Below are 21565 nucleotides of genomic sequence, written 5' to 3'. Positions count from 1 at the left end.
GTATCCTGCTTAGACACCAGGTCCCCACATTTCGTCTTCTTGTTCTTGGTCTTGGTCTTCTTCATCTTTTTCTTCTTCTTCTTCTATGGTATATTAGCGAATGCACTATTTAATGTGCATTCTGCCACGTATTGTGCGGGGTGGAAACAGGATTCCCAAAAATTGAACAAAATACAGAAAAATTACCAAACTACCAAAAAATAAATAAATAAACAAATCTTTTTCTGTTAAAAATAAATACTACAGATCTGATCCCTACACAGGCTTAAGGGGAACCTGGGAGGGCGGATCTTTTGGCACCAGTACCCCTTGCAAGTCCCAAAAACTTTTCTACCGCAGCCATAATAATGTCCAGTTTCTTAGACTTCTTTGAGACTTCTGCCGTACAGTTTATAACTGTGGCAATGAACGCCAAAAAATCCACCTTTTTAACCTACAGGGTATCTTTTCACTGGCAGTAAACATTTACTACAGGCTGTGGTGCGTCCACTACCATATCTTCACTAGCATCACTTGTTTTCTCAATTCCTTTAATCGCCTCCGCATAGGAGATTCAATTGACAGCTCTAACTTTTTCCACCTCAATCTCTTTCACGCTGACAGGGCACTCCAGGAACTCGGAGTCATGATCCCCACCCCAATTGCTTCACCGTCGCCCTTCTACACACCATTCTTCAATATACTCTGTCCGTCTGCACACACTTGAAACATAGCCAAATCCTTTACAATTCTTACACTACAATGGTTTACAGCGTATCTTACATAACCAAGCTTCACATTTGTGGGTATTTGCTCTTTATCAAAAAACAACAGAACTGACAGACTTTCTTCTTTTTCTCCATTCACCCAGCGGGTCAGACGCCGGGCACCAACCACACCAGGAATTCTCTTCAGGGATTCAACCTGAATATCTGTCGTTGCCCCTGAAATGACTCCTTTGACAGGTGCTCTACTCCGAAGTTCAAACACAAAACTTCTGTTCTCCAGATTCTTTTCAGGCTCACAGCAATCTTCCTCTGTTCTTCAGAAATACAATGAATCAAAATAAGACCACACTCCTGGTCACTCTGACAGACTCCACTTTTCCCAGCGCGTACTTCACCATTTTTGACACCTCAAACGGGTGTCCCCACTTATGCATCCTTACTCAACAAACACATCCCAAAAAAAAGCTATTCATTATCATTCATGCATGTATCCTCACCTCCAATTTTAGACAATTTCCTTTTTGTTCCACTTTTCTATACTACTGTTGTCCATTCAGAACATTTACCTTCACCAACTTTGCACAACACGCTGCTTGATTTGAACTCATCATCCACTTCCGCCATATTTCTGATTGCAAAACTGTCCCCACATTTCCCACTCTCTCATGCCAAATAGCCTGAAGCCACAGGGCTCTTCTTGCAGGCTCTATTTCCCTAGATGGGACCATTGGGAACCGTAGGTTGGAATTTTTGATCTGCTTACATGTACATTGAACATCACAGCAGCTAAACGGCATTGTTTTGTTATTTCTCAATAACAGAAAACCAACAACGTAGTTGGCTCTTTTACAATGGAGATCAATTGGAAATAATGTTTGCTTTCTTGTGGTCGTGGTCGAGGGGAATTCCTTATTATTACGTGCATATCGACTCGGAGTATACCACGGTTACCACCGCCAATCTCCCATCCCTGGCTGCCTGCCTTACCGGACTGAGCCATACTGCCATCAGATATTTGATATCTGTATCCTTTTATTAGATAAAAATATCAAACATCCTTCCTCCAAAGGATATTAGGAAATGACCCTCTTGAAATGCAGCCACTATAATGCTTCTATTCCCTGTCTTTCTTTTTTACAGATGCCTCGCTTCATGCCCTCTGAACATGCCCCTATACCAAACGAGCCACACCAACGTCTGACTGCTTGTCACCAACGTCCATCCCAGTCTGCTTGTCTGAGCCATTACCTTGTGTTAAATCAAATTATTTAGGTAAGTACAAACCTCCATGAACTTTTCTGCACCCTCACCATCGAAAAACTATGGGTGCATCTCAATACTCTAAAATGTTTCTCTCTCCTTGTCTCTTCTCCTTCATCTTTACTGGTCTGAAACATAAAAATAACAATAAACACAGCAGAAAGCAATTTTGGTGGATAACTACCAGGAATTTGCTTTCACCTGTCACCTGTCAGAGCAAATGGAGGAAAGGAGATAAGGGAAAGAGACACGGGAAGAGACGAGGCAAGGAAGCAACTTGAGACTATTGATATTCACCCAAAGGCTGCTCAGTGCAATGATGTTTTCACACAAATAATGAATATGGTGTCCATATTAGGACAGCCTCGGGCTCAGCAGGAGTTGCCTTACTGCTGACAAAGAGGCTGTCCTATGGACACTGTACATGTATAATAAATGGGCTTTGGTCTGGCACCAGAAGTCAGGCAGTGTCACTGACATAGAAAGCATGTTGCTACCATCTACTGGGGACATTGATTTAGTCAGAGTGCTCATCGTATGAGTCTACCTGAGCCAGCAGAGGGCAGTGTTACACAACCTTTACAACAGATCTGTGCCAAGTGTGTGGATGGGAGGGAGAGTGTGGCCATTTTTCTATTTAGCCTTATGGGACTACTTTCCTGGACACCGATTACACATAGTCCTGGACTAAAAAACACTTTAAATTGACATGCTTCATTGAGCCAGGACAAGGCTTAATCTGTGTCTGGGAAACTGGCCCATGGGGTCCTCAGAGTTACACTAAATTAAGGCCAATAAATGGAGCCCTCTAGGCCAGGCAGCAGGAGGAGGAAAGGCAACAATATCACTGATTCAACACACTTTCTCGTGTGAATGTATTATGTGAAAGACAGCAGGAAGAGTAAATGTTGTCAACAAGGCCGGAGTTAGAGAAACTATAAGAAGACTCCCTACAGTCATGAATAATAATATTCACATTTATATTTACTTTGCTATGACTATCTAGTGATTGAATCTCTGCCTCCCTCATCACATTCTTTCTTACACACACACACACACACACACACACACACACACACACACACACACACACACACACACACACACACCCCCCCCCCCCCGATTTAAATAAGCCTCATGCGCCAGAACAGTGTGATTGTGAAGAAATGTATTCACTTGTGTGTGTGTGTGTGTGTGTGTGTGTGTGTGTGTGTGTGTGTGTGTGTGTGTGTGTGTGTGCGCTCGCGACAGAATAAATAAGTGTCTCCAGGAGAGGTTACATTGTGGTTACAGATGGAGTAGAACGGGGGGGGGGGGGGGGGGGGGGGCACAAATGAAGGAACTGCTGGAACGAGGAGGAGTAGGAGGACTGCAGCAGCCCCCCTGCAGCAGATCCCCTGAAGCAGCCACCCTGCAGCTCCCTGCAGCAGCCCCCCTGCACCACTTGTGCACCAAGGGAAAGGAATGGATTTAACTTCACATAGGCAGTTTATACATACAGATGTGGAATCTTAATTGGATCACTTTGTTGCTGAGAATTTTACTGCAGATGAGCTTCATGATTGACATAAAATCAGTGAAAACACACATTAACACGGTTATATTAACATTATTCATGTCGCCTACTTTTGGCCAGCTAATAGCCTTACGAAGCAACATTATGGACTAAATGTTCAAATCTTGTTACTGCAGGATTATTTTGCTGTGACAATTTAGGTCAAATTAAGATCCGAAATCTGTCTAGTAGTGAAATGTTTGTGTTTGAGAGAGTGAAGGTTATCGTCATGAGGTGTAATGCATGGTGTTCCCATTACTGATTCAGGAAGACGTCTCAAAACCTTAGCCCTTTGGGTACACCACTACTGGAAAGCACACACAGGCCCTGGATCAGTGGTTACCTCATGGTTCATGAAGTGAGGTCGGGTGTTTGGGGGCTTTAGATGGAATGACTATTCCTGGATCAGCTAAGCTATATACCGTATATATGAGTAAAGAATAAAACACAAAACAACAACTCCTGAAACATAACATTAGCTTTTATTAATTCAAGCAAACTGTTACAATTACATAAGTTACATGTTACACGGTTTGATATTTTTTTAACCCAGGGTTCGGTTTCCCTCGTCCCCAAACATAGAAACAGCTAATCCATACGAGTGCAGGCAAAAAGTAGTAACAGCACGATACATTCATGAACTCAACAATACGTCTGTACAAACAATAAGGCAAGTTGAAGAGAGAGAAAGAAGGAAGAGAGAGAAAGAAGGAAGAGAGAGAAAGAAGGAAGAGAGAGAAAGAAGGAAGAGAGAGAAAGAAGGAAGAGAGAAAGAAAAGGACGGCAGACATCTTCTTCAAAGGGGGCAGTGAAGGCAGATAAATCTTTCTTTGTCATCAGAGTCCCGCCCCCTTGGGCAGCAGAAACACAGGTAGACCCTTGCTGCTGATTTAATTCTTCATAGTAACTGTTAGTTAGGGTTCTAGAGTCAAACGAGGTAAGGCTTCTTGTTAGTCAGCACACACAGAGTGGGAGACCCTGGGAAATAAGCTGCCTTTGATATTCATTCTGTAAAGTGGTTCTTATTGGTCAGACACTACTGTAAAGTGGTTCCTGTTGGTCAGCACTACAGTAAAGTGGTTCTTATTGGTCAGACACTACTGCAAAGTGGTTCCTATTGGTCAGACACTAGTCTAGTATAGTATACCATATGGCTCCAAACTTCATGACACTTCCATGCTGCCAAGATACATTACGGTGGCTCTTTGAGGACACACATACCCAGATAATAAAACATTTGCCTAAACTTGACAGACACGTTCTTGGGTGACAAAAGGGAACGATTAACATAGATTAGCTCGGATCACTCAATAACTTCCTTCTAATGTCTCACAATTATCCTTCTTATCTTCATCATCCTAATCATACAACAATCTTCACATAACATATCATACCATCATCACAATAGTTCCTTGTTCTGAGGTGATAAGTAAAATCCTGATAATATAAAAACAAACATCGACTCCAATAAATCTCCTCAGCAAACAACCACAGCCGACTGATATTCAGGATGGCTACCATCCTTCAAGTGGTTCATATTGGCAACAACTGGCCCATTTAAAAACTGCATGTGTTTTTCTGTAAGAAAAGAAACTCAAAATAGAGATAATAAAATACAGAATCAATTCACCTCCACTTTGGCCCACCAGGTGGCAGGATAGTATCAGAACTAAGGACAGAAGAATCACGCCACTTCGTCACGTTGACACTCAACAGCAAGAAACAAAGGAAGTAAAAAAATGTGTGGTTGTTAATAGCTTTTCTTTAAAAGGTTATCGGAAACAAAAAAACTGTTTGGTTAACGTTCATTTTTTAAACAACTGTACATGAGGAGGATTTCATACAATTGGAGGATAAAGAAGGGAAATAACATGAGATCCACTGAACGATGTGTAGATAATGAGTACAAAAACATTTCCCAACCGGAACATGGGGAACAAACAACTGAAATGGATATTTTCCTACAAACACACCAAGAACAATATATGACAGAGAACGAGAGGGACAGAGGGAGAGAGAGAAAGAGAGAGGGAGGTGTAGAGGGAGAGGAAGGGAGAGAATAGACAGAGAGGGGGAGGAGAGAGAAATAGGGAGAGAGAGGTAGAGAGGGAGAGAAGAGAGAGAGGTGTAGAGAGAGAAAAAGAGAAAGATGGAGGAAAAATAGGGGGAGAGAGAGAATAGAGAGAAAGGGGAGTCAGAAAGAGGGGGGGAGAGAGCAAGAGGGCGAGAGAGAGAGAGAGGGTGTAGAGTATGACAGGTGAGGGGGTAAAACAGGACTGACAGAGGATAGTGGTTGTAAGGATGGATTCTGACATCTCTAAAGGGGGTACAGTTGGGTGACAGTTTTGCCTTTTGTCCCCCTCTCTTTCCTTTTCCTCTCCCTCCATCTCATTCACTCCATCCAGTCTCCCTCGTCGAACTCGGACTCGTCCTCTGAGTCAGAGTACTCGACGGCAATGCGTCGGGACAGGATGGTGGCCACGTCGTTCCCCACACGCTCGTGTTTGGCTGCCTCCTGCTCTCTTTGCTCCTCCACCTTCCGGAGCTGGATACCTGGGGGAGGGAAGGAGAGAGGGATTACTGCAACCTACAACAGAGAATGGATCCGCTTTCTGTTATAAAACTGTCCAATGACTACGCACATTGACAGTCATGCACAATAAACAGATCTACTGGCTGTTACACCGAGGCCCCACCCACCTTTGCGGATGGCCTCCAATAGGACACTGCGTGCATCGCTGATGGGCGGCAGGTTGGTGGAGTGTTTTTTCCCCCCGGAGTGAGAAAGTGGGGACGCCATGGCACCTGACAGGAAGGAAGGCACGGGGGGTGGGCCCGGCAGGCAGGGGGAGGAGCTCCGCACTCCTGGGAGGGGCGGGGGAGGGGGTGGAGGAGGCAGCACGGTGCCATCTGATTGGCCAGGGGTCGGGCCCCTGTCCAGGACCTGCTGGAGACGGGCTGGGGAGGAGATGTGGAGGGGAGGTGCCACTGGGGGAGGGGCAGGGTGGAGGACGCCAGGGGCGATCTGGAGAGGGGCAGGGGGAGGGGGGATGGCCGGGGGCTGCTGCTGGACAGGTAGAGGAGGAATAGGGGGAGGAGGGGTGCCCCGAGGGCCAAAACCAGACATGGAAGGCAAGGGAGGAGGTGGAGGGGGCAAGGGGGGTGGCGGAGGGGGAGGTGTGTTGGAGTTGAAGCTGTGAGGCTGTGCTGGAGATTGGGGTCTGCTGTCTGAAAAACCTGAACTGGAGCTGAGGAGAGGGAAGAGAGAAAGACAGAGTTACTGTTAATTGAAAGCTAACTGAACTGCAGTGCACTAATAGAGAAGAGGTGACAAATATAAAATCAGGTGGGAGAGAGGGAGCAAGAAATGGAGGGAAATCTAGCAGAGATAACAGGAAGATGGAGAGTCAAGAAAATACCTTGTACTCTTGTTGTACACTCATAGTACAACAAGCTAATCCATCCTTCTCCCTTGTACTCTTGTTATACACTCACAGTACAACAAGCTAATCCATCCCTTCATCCTTCTCCCTCGCTCCACTACCCCCCCATCCAGAATCCATCTCTTCATCCTTCTCCCTCGCTCCACTACCCCATCCCTTCATCCTTCTCCCTCGCTCCACTACCCCCCCATCCAGAATCCATCTCTTCATCCTTATCCCTCGCTCCACTACCCCATCCCTTCATCTTTCTCCCTCGCTCCACTACCCCCCATCCAGAATCCATCTCTTCATCCTTCTCCCTCGCTCCACTACCCCATCCCTTCATCCTTCTCCTTCGCTCCACTACCCCATCCCTTCATCCTTCTCCTTCGCTCCACTACCCCGTCCAGAATCCATCCCTTCATCTTTCTCCTTCGCTCCACTACCCCATCCCTTCATCTTTCTCCCTCGCTCCACTACCCCGTCCAGAATCCATCCCTTCATCTTTCTCCCTCGCTCCACTACCCCATCCCTTCATCTTTCTCCTTCGCTCCACTACCCCATCCCTTCATCCTTCTCTCCACTACCCCATCCAGAATCCCTCTCTTCATCCTTCTCCTTCGCTCCACTACCCCATCCAGAATCCATCTCTTCATCATTCTCCTTCGCTCCACTACCCCATCCAGAATCCATCCCTTCATCCTTCTCCTTCGCTCCACTACCCCATCCAGAATCCATCTCTTCATCATTCTCCTTCGCTCCACTACCCCATCCAGAATCCATCTCTTCATCATTCTCCCTCGCTCCACTACCCCCATCCAGAATCCATCCCTTCATCCCTCCCTCTTTTCCTCTGCTTGTGCTTCAACGGAGCAGAAAATTCCGGAGATGCGAAACACACCTGTAGCTGCTCACGTCCCCATCATCAGAGTTAAGCAGAACAAAACTCAACACAACTGGCTATTCATAGGTTACACCCCCTTCACTCAGTCGCGCTATGCCGTTGTTATGAACGTTCTCAATCCGCCCTCTACCGACGGCGTAATAGTGGTGCCCTACAGCCGTGATAAACCCAGTCATTCTGGACAGAGGCTAACGACTGTTTAGTCTAAATTACATGATAGTGTCGGGATATACGATGACATCGCTAAAGTTGTCAAATGTTTAGAAGGAAACAACTTATTATCATGTCGTCAAATGTATCTATTTTAAATGACAGTGCATTCAGAAAGTATTCAGACCCCCTGACTTTTACCACAGTTTGTTACGTTACAGCCTTATTCTAAAATTGATTACATTCCCCTCATCAATCTACACACATCTACATAAGTATTCAGACCCTTTACTCAGTACTTTGTTGAAGCACCTTTGTCATCGATTACAGCCTTGAGTCTTCTTGGGTATGACGCTACAAGCTTGGCACACCTGTATTTGGGGAGTTTCTCCCCATTCTTCTCTGAATATCCTCTCAAGATCTGTCAGGTTGGATGGGGAGCGTCGCTGCACAGCTATTTTCCGGTCTTTCCAGAGATGTTCGCCTAGGTTAAAGTGCGGGCTCTGGCTGGGTCACTTAGGGCCATTCAGAGACTTGTCCCGAAGCCACTCCTGTGTTGTGTTGTCTGTGTGCTTAGGGTCGTTGTCCTGTTGGAAGGTGAACCTTCGCCCCAGTCTGAGGTCCTGAGCGTTTTGGAGCAGGATTTTCATCAAGGATCTCTCTGTACTTTGCCCCATTCATATTTCCCTCGATCCTGACCAGTCTCCCAGTCCCTGCCCATGATGAACATCCCAACAGCATGATGCTGCTACCTACCATGCTTCAATGTAGGGATGGTGCCAGGTTTCCTCCATGTGGTTTCATTTGACCAGAGATACTTGTTTCTCATGGCCTGAGAGTGAACTCCAAGCGGGCTGTCATGTGCCTTTTACTGAGGATTGGTTTCCGTCTGGCCACTCTACCTTAAAGGCCTGAATGGTGAAGTGCTGCAGAAATCATTGTCCTTCTGAAAGGTTATCCTATCTCCACAGAGGAACTCTGGAGCTCTGTCAGAGTGATCATCGGGTTCTTGGTCACCTCCCTGACCAATGCCCTTCTTCCCAGATTGCTCAGTTTGTCTGGGCAGCCAGCTCTAGGAAGAGTCTTGGTGGTTTCATATTTCTTCCATTTAAGAATGATGGAGGCCACTGTGTTCTTGGGGACATTCAATGCTGCAGAAATTTGTTGGTGCCCTTCCCCAGATCTGTGCCTCAACACAGTCCTGTCTTGGAGCTCTACGGACAATTCCTTCGAACTCATGGCTTGGTTTTTGCTCTGACATGCACTGTAAACTGTGGGACCTTATATAGACAGGTGTGTGCCTTTCCAAATCATGTCCAATCAATTGAATTTACCAAAGGTGGACTCCAATGAAGTTCTAGAAAAATCTCAAGGATGATCAATGGAAACAGGATGCAGCTGAGCTCAATTTCGAGTCCCATAGCAAAGGGTCTGAAAACATATGTAAATAAGGTATTTCTGTTTTTATTTTTAATACATTTGCTAAAATAAAAATATGTTTTCTCTTTGTCATTATGGGCTATTGTGTCTAGATTGATGAGGACATTTTTTTTTTAATCAATTTCAGAATTAGGCTGTAACGTAACAAAATGTGGAAAAAGTCAAGGGGTCTGAACACTTTCTGAATGCACTGTAGATATGCTGATAGTGGACAATCTTGTTTAGCTCTTTTTGACAGTTTAATACTTTCTGAGAAATATTAATTACTATTTTACACCTAGGGTTACTATTCATAACTTTCACCCATTGTATAAGATATTCTCAGAAATTCAAATATTCCAGGCATTTGTATATAAATTCCAGTCGCACTTTATCAGAAGCCTTTTCAAAATCAGCTATGAATACCAGGCCTGGTTTCCCAGATTTTTCATAGTGTTCTATTGTTTCCAGTACTTGTCTTATATTATCTCAAATGTATCGTCCATGTCCAAATAATGGAATTAAGAAATATGTAAATATTAGGACGAGCAATGTCGGAGTGGCATTGACGAAAATACAGTATATACAGTTGAAGTCGGAAATTTACATACACTTAGGTAGGAGTCATTAAAACTCGTTTTTCAACCACTCCACAAATTTCTTGTTAACAAACTATAGTTTTGGCAAGTCGGTTAGGACATCTACTTTGTGCATGACAAGTAATTTTTCCAACAATTGTTTACAGATTATTTCACTTATAATTCACTGTATCACAATTCCAGTGGGTCAGAAGTTTACATAAACTAAGTTGACTGTGCCTTTAAACAGCTTGGAAAATTCCAGAAAATGATGTAATTGCTTTAGAAGCTTCTGATAGGCTAATTGACATCATTGGAGTCAATTGGAGGTGTACCTGTGGATGTATTTCAAGGCCTACCTTCAAACTCAGTGCCTCTTTGCTTGACATCATGGGAAAATCAAAAGAAATCAGCCAAGACATCAGAAAAAAATTGTAGACCTCCACAAGTCTAGTTCATTCTTGGGAGCAATTTCCAAATGCCTGAAGGTATCACATTCATATGTACAAACAATAGTATGCAAGTAGAAAAACCATGGGACCATGCAGCCGTCATACCACTCAGAAAGGAGACGCATTCTGTCTCCTAGAGATGAACGTTCTTTGGTGCGAAAAGTGCAAATCAATCCCAGAACAACAGCAAAGGACCTTGTGAAGATGCTGAAGGAAACAGGTACAAGAGTATCTATATCCACAGTAAAACGAGTCCTATATCGACATAACCTGAAAGGCCGCTCAGCAAGGAAGAAGTCACTGCTCTAAAATCGCCATAAAAAAGCCAGACTACGGTTTGCAACTGCAAAGTACAAAGATCGTACTTTTTGGAGAAATGTCCTCTGGTCTGACGAAACAAAAATAGAACTGTTTGGTCATAATGACCATCGTTATGTTTGGAGGAAAAAGGGGGAGGCTTGCAAGCCGAAGAACACCATTCCAACCGTGAAGCACGGGGGTGGCAGCATCATGTTGTGGGGGTGCTTTGCTGCAGGAGGGACTGGTGCACTTCACAAAATAGATGGCATCATGAGGAGGAAAATTATTTGGATATGTTGTAGAAACATCTCAAGACATCAGTCAGGAAGTTAAAGTTTGGTCGCAAATGGGTCTTCCAAATGGACAATGACCCCAAGCATACTTCCATAGTTGTGGCTAAATGGCTTAAGGACAACAAAGTCAAGGTATTGGAGTGGCCATCACAAAGCCCTGACCTTAATCCTATAGAAAACCTGTGGGCAGAACTGAAAAAGCATATGCGAGCAAGAAGGCCTACAAACCTGACTCAGTTACACCAGCTCTGTCAGGAGGAATGGGCCAAAATTCACCCAGCTTATTGTGGGAAGCTTGTGGAGGGCTACCCGAAACGTTTGACCCCAGTTAAACAATTTAAAGCCAATGCTACCAAATACTAATTGAGTGTATGTAAACTTCTGACCTACTGGGAATGTGATGAAAGAAATAAAAGCTGGAATAAATACTTCTCTCTACTATTATTCTGACATTTCACATACTTAAAATAAAGTGGTGATCCTAACTGACCTAAGATAGGGCTAAGGTGTATGTAAACTTTCGACTTCAACTGTACATATGAAATTAGTAAAAAAGTATGTAAACTTTATTAAAGTGATTAGTGTTCCATGTCTATGCACATAGGGCAGCAGCCTCTAAGATGCAGGGTTGAGTAATCGTGTGGTAGACGTCTACCGACAAAGACTACGTTCAGGGCAGGGTACTGGGTGGAGGCCGGCTACTAACAGTGACTAAGTTCAGGGCAGGGTACTGGGTGGAGGCCGGCTACTAACAGTGTAAGTTCAGGGCAGGGTACTGGGTGGAGGCCGGCTACTAACAGTGACTAAGTTCAGGGCAGGGTACTGGGTGGAGGCCGGCTACTAACAGTGTAAGTTCAGGGCAGGGTACTGGGTGGAGGCTGGCTACTAACAGTGACTAAGTTCAGGGCAGGGTACTGGGTGGAGGCCGGCTACTAACAGTGACTAAGTTCAGGGCAGGGTACTGGGTGGAGGCCGGCTACTAACAGTGACTAAGTTCAGGGCAAGGTACTGGGTGGAGGCCGGCTACTAACAGTGACTAAGTTCAGGGCAGGGTACTGGGTGGAGGCCGGCTACTAACAGTGACTAAGTTCAGGGCAGGGTACTGGGTGGAGGCCGGCTACTAACAGTGACTAAGTTCAGGGCAGGGTACTGGGTGGTGGCCGGCTACTAACAGTGACTAAGTTCAGGGCAGGGTACTGGGTGGAGGCCGGCTACTAACAGTGACTAAGTTCAGGGCAGGGTACTGGGTGGAGGCCGGCTACTAACAGTGACTAAGTTCAGGGCAGGGTACTGGGTGGAGGCCGGCTACTAACAGTGACTAAGTTCAGGGCAGGGTACTGGGTGGAGGCCGGCTACTAACAGTGACTAAGTTCAGGGCAGGGTACTGGGTGGAGGCCGGCTACTAACAGTGACTAAGTTCAGGGCAGGGTACTGGGTGGAGGCCGGCTACTAACAGTGACTAAGTTCAGGGCAGGGTACTGGGTGGAGGCCGGCTACTAACAGTGACTAAGTTCAGGGCAGGGTACTGGGTGGAGGCCGGCTACTAACAGTGACTAAGTTCAGGGCAGGGTACTGGGTGGAGACCGGCTACTAACAGTGACTAAGTTCAGGGCAGGGTACTGGGTGGAGGCCGGCTACTAACAGTGACTAAGTTCAGGGCAGGGTACTGGGTGGAGGCCGGCTACTAACAGTGACTAAGTTCAGGGCAGGGTACTGGGTGGAGGTCGGCTACTAACAGTGACTAAGTTCAGGGCAGGGTACTGGGTGGAGGCCGGCTACTAACAGTGACTAAGTTCAGGGCAGGGTACTGAGTGGAGGCGGGCTACTAACAGTGACTAAGTTCAGGGCAGGGTACTGGGTGGAGGCCGGCTACTAACAGTGACTAAGTTCAGGGCAGGGTACTGGGTGGAGGCCGGCTACTAACAGTGACTAAGTTCAGAGCAGGGTACTGGGTGGAGGCCGGCTACTAACAGTGACTAAGTTCAGGGCAGGGCACTGGGTGGAGGCCGGCTACTAACAGTGACTAAGTTCAGGGCAGGGTACTGGGTGGAGGCCGGCTAGTGATGGCTATTTAACAGTCAGATGGACTTGAGATAGAAGCTGTTTTTCAGTCTCTCGGACTCAGCTTTGATGCACCTGTGCTGACCTCGCCTTCTGCATGATAGTGGGTGAACAGGCAGTGGCTCGGGTGGTTGATATCCTTGATTATCTTTTTGGCCTTCCTGTGACATCGAGTGCTGTAGCTGTCCTGGAGGACCACCAATGTTTTAAATGGACTGGATCTTTATATTTACCACCAGGGTCCTGTTTCACCCTCTTGTTGAGTATCTGATAATCTACCATTTTTAGGGGTGGCAGGTAGCCTAGTGGTTAGAGTATTGGGCCAGTAACTGAAAGGTTGCTGGATCGCATTTCCGAGCTGACAAGGTAAAGATCTGTTGTTCTGCCCCTGAATAAGGCATTTAACCCACAGTTCCCCGGTAGGCCGTCCTTGTAAATAAGAATTTGTTCTTAACTGACTTGCCTAGTTAATTTATTTTTAATTTTTATAGGAGTGGTTAAAACATGCGACAGTAATAACGATCCTCTGAGCACATCATAAAGGTTTGGTATACCTCAACTGGTATGCCATCCAGTCCTGGAGTTCTCGGGCTTAAAGGCTATAATTGTATCAAGAAGCTCCTCTTCTGTAATTTGGCCTTCACCTGAGTCTTTCTGTACAGCTGTTAATTTGACATTATCAATAGAAAAAAGTCCTTACAATAAACTTCGGTTAGTGGAGATGGAGGAGACTGAAACAAGGCTGGTGAATCGTGGGTGACTCTGTCATTTGTAACAAGTTTCAGTAAATCATTTTTGGTAACATTTCTATGTTGAAAATTCAAAAATAATTTGGTGCACCTCTCCCCATATTTCATCCAGTTTGCTTTATTTTTATAATATATTACACTTTATATTTTTGCTTTTCCTCTAACTTACTCTGTGTCTCTACGATACCGTTTTTTCTCATCTATCTGTTCTATTAATCCCTGTATTTCCTTTGTTAATATGAACTCTTTTCAGCAAAATAGATACATTTTGCTGAAAATTTACCATAACGAGATACAAGTTTAAATTCTATTTATCATAATATATGTTTGTAAACTTACCATTAATAAGTACCGTGATGACTGAGTGTCTATATAACTGTACCATGATACAGGATTGGCACTGCTACTGAGTAAACCTCCAATAGTTCTTCACTATTCCACTCGCTAAAACCTCCCCCCATCCCAAGTTAGGTTGTCGTCCCAGTGACTGGCAGACCACCCCTGTCCCCCTGGATCCTAGGGCCATTGAAAGATTGGGACCCATCCTTTAAAAAGAGTACACAGTGCCACCTACAGAACAGAAGCAGATTAACAGCCAAAAGCATTTCCAATGCCCTCACCTATCATATTACGAAATCTACACAACCGTTCAAAAGTTTGCGGTCACTTAGAAAGGTCCTTGTTTTTGAAAGAAAAGCACATTTTTTGTCCGGTAAAATAACATTGAATTGATCAGAAATACAGTGAAGACATTGGTAATGTTGTAAATGACTATTGTAGCTGGAAACACAGATTTTTAATGGAATATCTACATAGCGTACAGAGGCCAATTATCAGCAACCATCACTCCTGTGTTCCAATGGCACGTTGTGTTAGCTAATCCAAGTTTATCATTTTAAAAGGCTAATTGATCATTAGAAAACCCTTTTGCAATTATGTTAGCACAGCTGAAAACTGTTGTTCTAATTAAAGAAGCAATACACCTGGCCTTCTTTAGACTGGTTGAGTATCAGCATTTGTGGGTTCGATTACAGGCTCAAAATGGCCAGAAACAAAGTACTTTCTTCTGAAACTCGGCAGTCTATTCTTGTTCTGAGAAATGAAGGCTATTCCATGCAAGAAATTTCCAAGAAACTGAAGATCTGGTACAATGCTGTGTACTACTTCTTTCACAGAACAGCGCAAACTGGTTCTAACCAGAATAGAAAGAGGAGTGGGAGGCCCCGGTGCACAACTGAGCAAGAGGACAAGTACAGTAGAGTGTCTAGTTTGAGAAACAGACGCCTCACAAGTCCTCAACTGGCAGCTTCGTGAAATAGCACCCACAAACGCCAGTCTCAACGTCAACAGTGAAGAGGCAACTTCTAGGCAAAGTTCCTCTGTCCAGTGTCTGTGTTATTTTGCCCATCTTAATCTTTTATTTTTATTGGCCAGTCTGAGATATGGCTTTTTCTTTGCAACTCTGCCTAGTAGGCCAGCATCCCGGAGTCTCCTCTTCACTGTCGCCTCTTCAATTTATTTCCACAATTAACGCATAATATGTGTAATAATGTAGGCACTTCATACAAAGTATTGTTACCTCCTCCCCTCAATCTTAGCTAACTAGCTAACGTTATACTGCATCTAAAGTCAATCTGGTGACATCAAAATTATGACAAAAGGTTTTCCTACTATTTATTTGCCTCCTTTTGAATGTCATTGTACTTCCAAGCAACTATAATGCGCTTTTGATGAAATCTTCATCAGTGCTTCATCAGTCCAAAACAAATGTTCAAAACAATATTGTGAGGAAACATGCAACCCATGAATAGAAGAGAACAACAGAGTAGAGAAAACAACTGAACAGGAAACAGGAACAAGAGAGTTGTATACACTTGGAGTGAAAGGCATTCTCAAAGTCACAAAACCAGATAGGTGGTGGGGAGACACTCCCATGAGGCAACACATTTTCTTGTTTGTGTCTCGTGTGCTTTCAAAAAAAAAAGGCAAGACAGTTAAGAACAAATTCTTATTTTCAATGACGGCCTAGGAACAGTGGGTTACCTGCCTTGTTCAGGGGAAGAACAACAGATTTTTACCTTGTCAGCTCGGGGATTCAGTCTTGCAACCTTTTGGTTAGTAGTCCAACACTCTAACCACTAGGCTACCTGCTGCCCCTTGTGTGTGTGTGTGTGTGCCTCTGTGTGTGTGTGTGCCTCTGTGTGTGTGTGCCTCTGCGTGTGTGTGCGTGTGTGTGTGCCTCTCTGTGTGTGTGTGTGTGTGTGCCTCTGTGTGTGTGTGTGTGTGTGCCTCTGTGTGTGTGTGTGTGCCTCTGTGTGTGTGTGTGTGCCTCTGTGTGTGTGTGCGTGCCTCTGTGTGTGTGTGCGTGCCTCTGTGTGTGTGTGCGTGTGTGTGTGTGTGTGTGTGTGTGTGTGTGTGTGTGTGTGTGTGTGTGTGTGTGTGTGTGTGTGTGTGTGTGTGTGTGTGTGTGTGTGTGTGTGTGATACCCACCTGATCATGGAGGGGGGTTTGATGTCTCCCAGATGGTGCATAGGGGGTGGTGGTGGGGGGTCATGGGGTCGTGTGTACATTCTGTCCCCAGGGCGGTTCAGCAGCTCATTCATCTGGCTGTAGGGCAGCGCTGCTAGGGAGAATGGCCCGTCCATCCCATCCAAGTAACTAGGAGCTCTGAAAGAGAGGGGGAGCGTTAGTGTTACAGATTCCCTCCATATACAGTACCAGTCAAAAGTTTGGACACACCTACTCAATCAAGGTTTTTTCTTTATTTTTACTATTTTCTACATTGTAGAATAATAGTGAAGACATCAAAACTAGGAAATAACACATATGGAATCATGTAGACAGCTTTGCACACTCTTGGCATTCTCTCAACCAGCTTCACCTGGAATGCTTTTCCAACAGTCTTGAAGGAGTTCCCACATATGTGGAGTACTTGTTGGCTGCTTTTCCTTTAATCTGTGGCCCAACTCATCCCAAACCATCTCAATTGGGTTGATGTCAGGTGATTGTGGAGGCCAGGTCATTTGATGCAGCACTCCATCCCTCTCCTTCTTGGTCAAATAGCCCTTACACAGCCTGGAGGTGTGTTATGAGTCATTGTCCTGTTGAAAAACAAATGATAGTCCCACTAAGCGCAAACCAGATGGGATGGCGTATCGCTGCAGAATGCTGTGGTAGCCATGCTGGTTAAGAGTGCCTTAAATAAATCAGTGTCACCAGCAAAGCACCCCCACACCTCCTCCTCCGTGCTTCACCATGGGAGCCACACATGCGGAGATCATCCGTTCACCTAGTCTGCATCTCACAAAGACATGGCGGTTGGAACCAAAAATCTCCAATTTGGACTCATCAGACCAAAGGACAGATGGGTGTAATGTCCATTGCTCGTGTTTCTTGGCCCAAACAAGTCTCTTCTTATTATTGGTGTCCTTTATTAGTGCTTTCTTTGCAAGAATTCAACCATGAAGGCCTGATTCACACAGTCTCCTCTGAACAGCTGATGTTGAGATGTGTCTGTTACTTGAACTCTGTGAAGCATTTATTTGGGCTGCAATTTCTGAGGCTGGTAACTCTAATGAACTTATCCTCTGCAGCAGAGGTAAATCTGGGTCTTCCTTTCCTGTGGTGGAGAGCCAGTTTCATCATAGCACTTGATGGTTTTTGCAACTGCACTTGAAGAAACTTTCAAAGCTCTTGACATTTTCCGGATTGACTGACCTTCATGTCTTAAAGTAATGATGGACTGTCATTTCCCTTTGCTTATTTGAGCTGTTCTTGCCATAATATGGACTTGGTATTTTGCCAAATAGGGCTATCTTCTGTATACCACCCTTAACTTGTCACAAAACAACTGATTGGCTCAAATGCATTAAGAAGGAAAGAAATTACACAAATTACACAAATGAACTTTTAACAAGGCACACCTGTTAAAATTGAAATGCATGTGTTATACATGCCAGGGTAGTGTTTGATATAGAGAAAGGGGAAGCGTTAGAGTGTTACACATGGCAGGGTAGTGTTTGATATAGAGAAAGGGGAAGTGTTAGAGTGTTACACATGGCAGGGTAGTGTTTAATATAGAGAAAGGGGAAGCGTTAGAGTGTTACACATGGCAGGGTAGTGTTTGATATAGAGAAAGGGGAAGCATTAGAGTGTTACACATGGCAGGGTAGTGTTTGATATAGAGAAAGGGGAAGGATTAGAGTGTTACACATGGCAGGATAGTGTTTGATATAGAGAAAAAGGAAGCATTAGAATTTTTATTTTACTACGCAAGCCAGTTAAAAACAAATTCTTATTTTCAATGACGGCCTAGGAACAGTGGGTTAACTGCCTTGTTCAGGGGCAGAACGACAGATTTTTTACCTTGTTAACTCTGGGATTCGATCTTGCAACCTTTTGGTTACTAGTCCAACGCTCTAACCACTAGGCTACCTGCCGCCCCAGAGCGCTACACATGGCAGGGTAGTGTTTGATATAGAGAATGGGGAAGCGTTAGAGTGTTACACATGGAGTCCCTAGGAGGGGTGCATCACTTGAGTGGGTTGAGTCACTGACGTGATCTTCCTGTCCGGGATTGGCGCCCCCCTCGGTTTCGTGCCGTGGGGGAGATCTTCGTGGGCTATACTCAACCTTGTCTCAGGGTAATAAGTTGGTGGTTTGAAGATATCCCTCTAGTGGTGTGACGGCTGTGCATTGGCAAAGTGGGCGGGGTTATATCCTGCCCACTTCGTGTCACCCTTCCTGTCACAGCCTCCAGTAATTATGCTGCAATAGTTTGTGTCGGGGGGCTAAGGTCAGTCTGTTATATCCGGAGTATTTCTCCTGTCTTACCCGGTGTCCTGTGTGAATATAAGTATGCTCCCTCTAATTCTCTCTCTCTCTCTTTCTTTCTTTCTTTCTTTCTTTCTTTCTTTCTTTCTTTCTTTCTTTCTTTCTTTCTTTCTTTCTTTCTTTCTTTCTTTCTTTCTTTCTATTTTCTCTTCTCTCAGAGGACCTAAGCCCTAGGACCACGCCTCAGGACTACCTGGCCTGATGACTCCTTGCTGTCCTCAGTCCACCTGGTCATGCTGCTGCTCCAGTTTCAACTGTTCTGCCTGTGGCTATGGCACCCTGACCTGTTCACTGGACGTGCTACCTTGTCCCGGACCTGCTGTTTTTCGACTCTAAATGATCGGCTATGAAAAGCCAACTGACATTTACTCCTGAAGTGCTGACCTGTTGCACCCTCTACAACCACTGTGATTATTATTATTTGACCCTGCTGGTCATCTATGAACATTTCAACATCTTGGCCATGTACTGTTATAATCTCCACCCGGCACAGCCAGAAGAGGACTGGCCACTCCTCATAGCCTGGTTCCTGCCTTTTTAGGGAGTTTTTCTTAGCCACCGTGCTTCTACATCTGCATTGCTTGCTGTTTGGGGTTTTAGGCTGAGTTTCTGTATAGCCCTTTGTGACATTGGCTGATATAAAAAGGGCTTTATAAATACATTTGATTGATTGATTGATAGATAGTGTTTGATATATTTGTTACACAAATGCCAAGTCACTCACCCACCATTGCACATTGTACCAAATGGTAGGTTGGACCTCACTTTATATGCTCAGAAAGATACATTTGTATGTGTTCATCTACAAAGCCCTTTTGGGCAATCTCCCTCTTTACCTCTGTAGTCTGGTCTCCTTCACCACCAGCAGTTACCATACCTGGTCTGCTAGGTGTTGCTACTTAAAGTCCCCAGGACATTCACAGTATTAGGCAAGACTGCCTTCTCTTCTTGTGCACTAGACACATGGAATAGTCTACAATCCATGCTTCCTCTAGATATGTTAGTGCCACTGATTGAATTTAAAATATTGATGGGACACTGTTACAGTGGAGTGTAAATGCTTTTTTTAGGCTGGATCATGTTGTTGTATGTTTTCATTCTGTAATGTATTAATTATTGCTGCCTTCTTGGACAGGTCTCCTTTGAAAACGAGACTGGGTCTCAATGGGCTTTTCCTGGTTAAATAAAGGTTAAATAAAATGTAAAAAAATAAGGGAGACAGGGAATTGGGACGTGACACACATTCTCCATATAGAGGAGCATTGGCGTTTAATAGCATTTCCCAATGCTCCATATACAGAGAAACAAGGACGCGCAAACATGCACACACTCACCCAGACCTGTCGTAATAGGGAGTGGAGCCGTTAGCCTCTCTGTGCTTCAGGGCCCCTTCAGGGTCGTCCTCAGCTAGCTCCGCCCCGAGTGCCAGTTTCTGCCACTCCTTCTTCCGGTCGTGAGGCGCCCGCGGGATCTTCTCAGTCTCCAGAGTACGGTCGTTTCCCCTAACCTGGAGAACGAGGGGATAGAGGGAGGAAGGTGGGAGGAGAGGGGGGAGGAGAGAGAGGAGAGGGAGGGGGTTGGAGGAGCGAAGAGAGGAAAGAGGCAAGAGACAGAGACAGACAAAGAGAGAGAGACTAGAGTTTTCATCTGTACAGAACTAACAGACAAACACAGCACTTCATTGAAGTTCCCTTCACACACATTTAACCAGTCATGACTGCTTTGATCACAAGTAGAGGGAAGAGCTATCTTTTTATTTAACATTTAAAAAGAGACAGAGAGCAGAACTGAGTGCAAAGACAGGAGGCAACAGAGAGAAGAAAGATTTAATAGAGAGAGTCAACAGCTGGTACACTCCTGTCTTCACATTGATTGGATCGGGACTAACACAGTGTGGTGCGCACGCACGCACGCATGCACGCACGCACGCACACACACACTTGTTTTACTATCCTTGTGAAGACCAAAACATTTATTCCCATTCAAAATCAAATTTTCCCCTTAACCTAACCTTAACTCGTAACTTTAACCCTAAACCTAACTCCTAACTCCTAACCCTAATTGTAACCCTAAGACTAAACCTAACCCTTAAACCTAAAATAGCCTTTTTCCTTGTGGGGACCGGCTCCGGAGTGGCGCAGCGGTCTAAGACACTGGATTTCAGTGCTAGAGGCGTCACTACAGACCCTGGTTCGATTCCAGGCTCTATCACAACCTCACAATTGGCCCAGGTTTGGCTGGGGTAGGCTGTCATTGTAAATAAGAATGTGTTCTTAACTGACTTGCCTATTTAAATAAAATGTAAAAATAAAGGAATGTCCCCACTTGTCTGAATGTTTCTTGTTTTACTATCCTTGTGAGGACTTCTGGTCCCCACAAGGATAGTAAAACAAAAAAACAAACACAGTCCCATAAAGCCTCATAAGCAAAACGTATCTCTGCTCTTGGTTTTGCACAGTAGCTGTTGTCATAGTGACTCTCTCATTTTCATTGTATACTAAGCCATATGGAATATTTACATAGACACAGAGTAGGATGCTCAGTCTACACATATATAAACGGGACACAAAGAAGGTGGCAACCAAGACATAACAAGTGTAAGGCAGAACTTAGTGTAGGGGGAATACCACACTGCTATGTGAAGTCTGGGAACAAGGAAAGCTGTAGCTCACATTTTAGTTGAATGAGCTGGATATTACAGGGCATGTTACATGTATAGTAGTACAAAAAACATGGTGTCTACCCTACACCAAAGTTAAAAGAAAGATCATGTCCAAATAATAGTAGAACGAATTGAACTGTACTTTACTAATTAAATAATTTTTGCCAAAATACACAAAATACACAGAAAATACACAGAAACAGAATTCTTAGTTCCCATA

At 44.7% G+C, this 21565-nt stretch overlaps 1 protein-coding gene across 2 annotated transcripts in view; it reads right to left on the bottom strand.

Moving 5' to 3' along the window:
* Positions 1 to 3982: 3982 nt before the first annotated feature.
* The window catches only part of wasf1 (WASP family member 1), a 158506-nt gene continuing 140923 nt past the window's right edge, over positions 3983 to 21565 (bottom strand). Inside the window, exons 7-10 of one of the 2 annotated variants that reach the window (XM_014205484.3) lie at positions 20024 to 20190; positions 16341 to 16517; positions 6223 to 6770; positions 3983 to 6075 (exon numbers count right to left, since the gene is read on the bottom strand). In XM_014205484.3, coding sequence (XP_014060959.3) covers positions 5915 to 6075; positions 6223 to 6770; positions 16341 to 16517; positions 20024 to 20190 — 1053 coding nt within the window. In that variant the 3' untranslated portion in view covers positions 3983 to 5914. Of the gene's footprint in view, positions 6076 to 6222; positions 6771 to 16340; positions 16518 to 20017; positions 20191 to 21565 lie in introns of both variants that reach the window. The other variant, XM_082976968.1, reaches the window with a different exon arrangement.

The sequence above is a fragment of the Salmo salar genome, chromosome 06 (genome assembly GCF_965601325.2).
Source record: "Salmo salar chromosome 06, fSalSal1, whole genome shotgun sequence".
Taxonomy (NCBI): domain Eukaryota; kingdom Metazoa; phylum Chordata; class Actinopteri; order Salmoniformes; family Salmonidae; genus Salmo; species Salmo salar.
The sequence above is the reverse complement of the archived record's forward strand: the minus strand, read 5'-3'. Positions and strand labels throughout refer to the sequence as shown.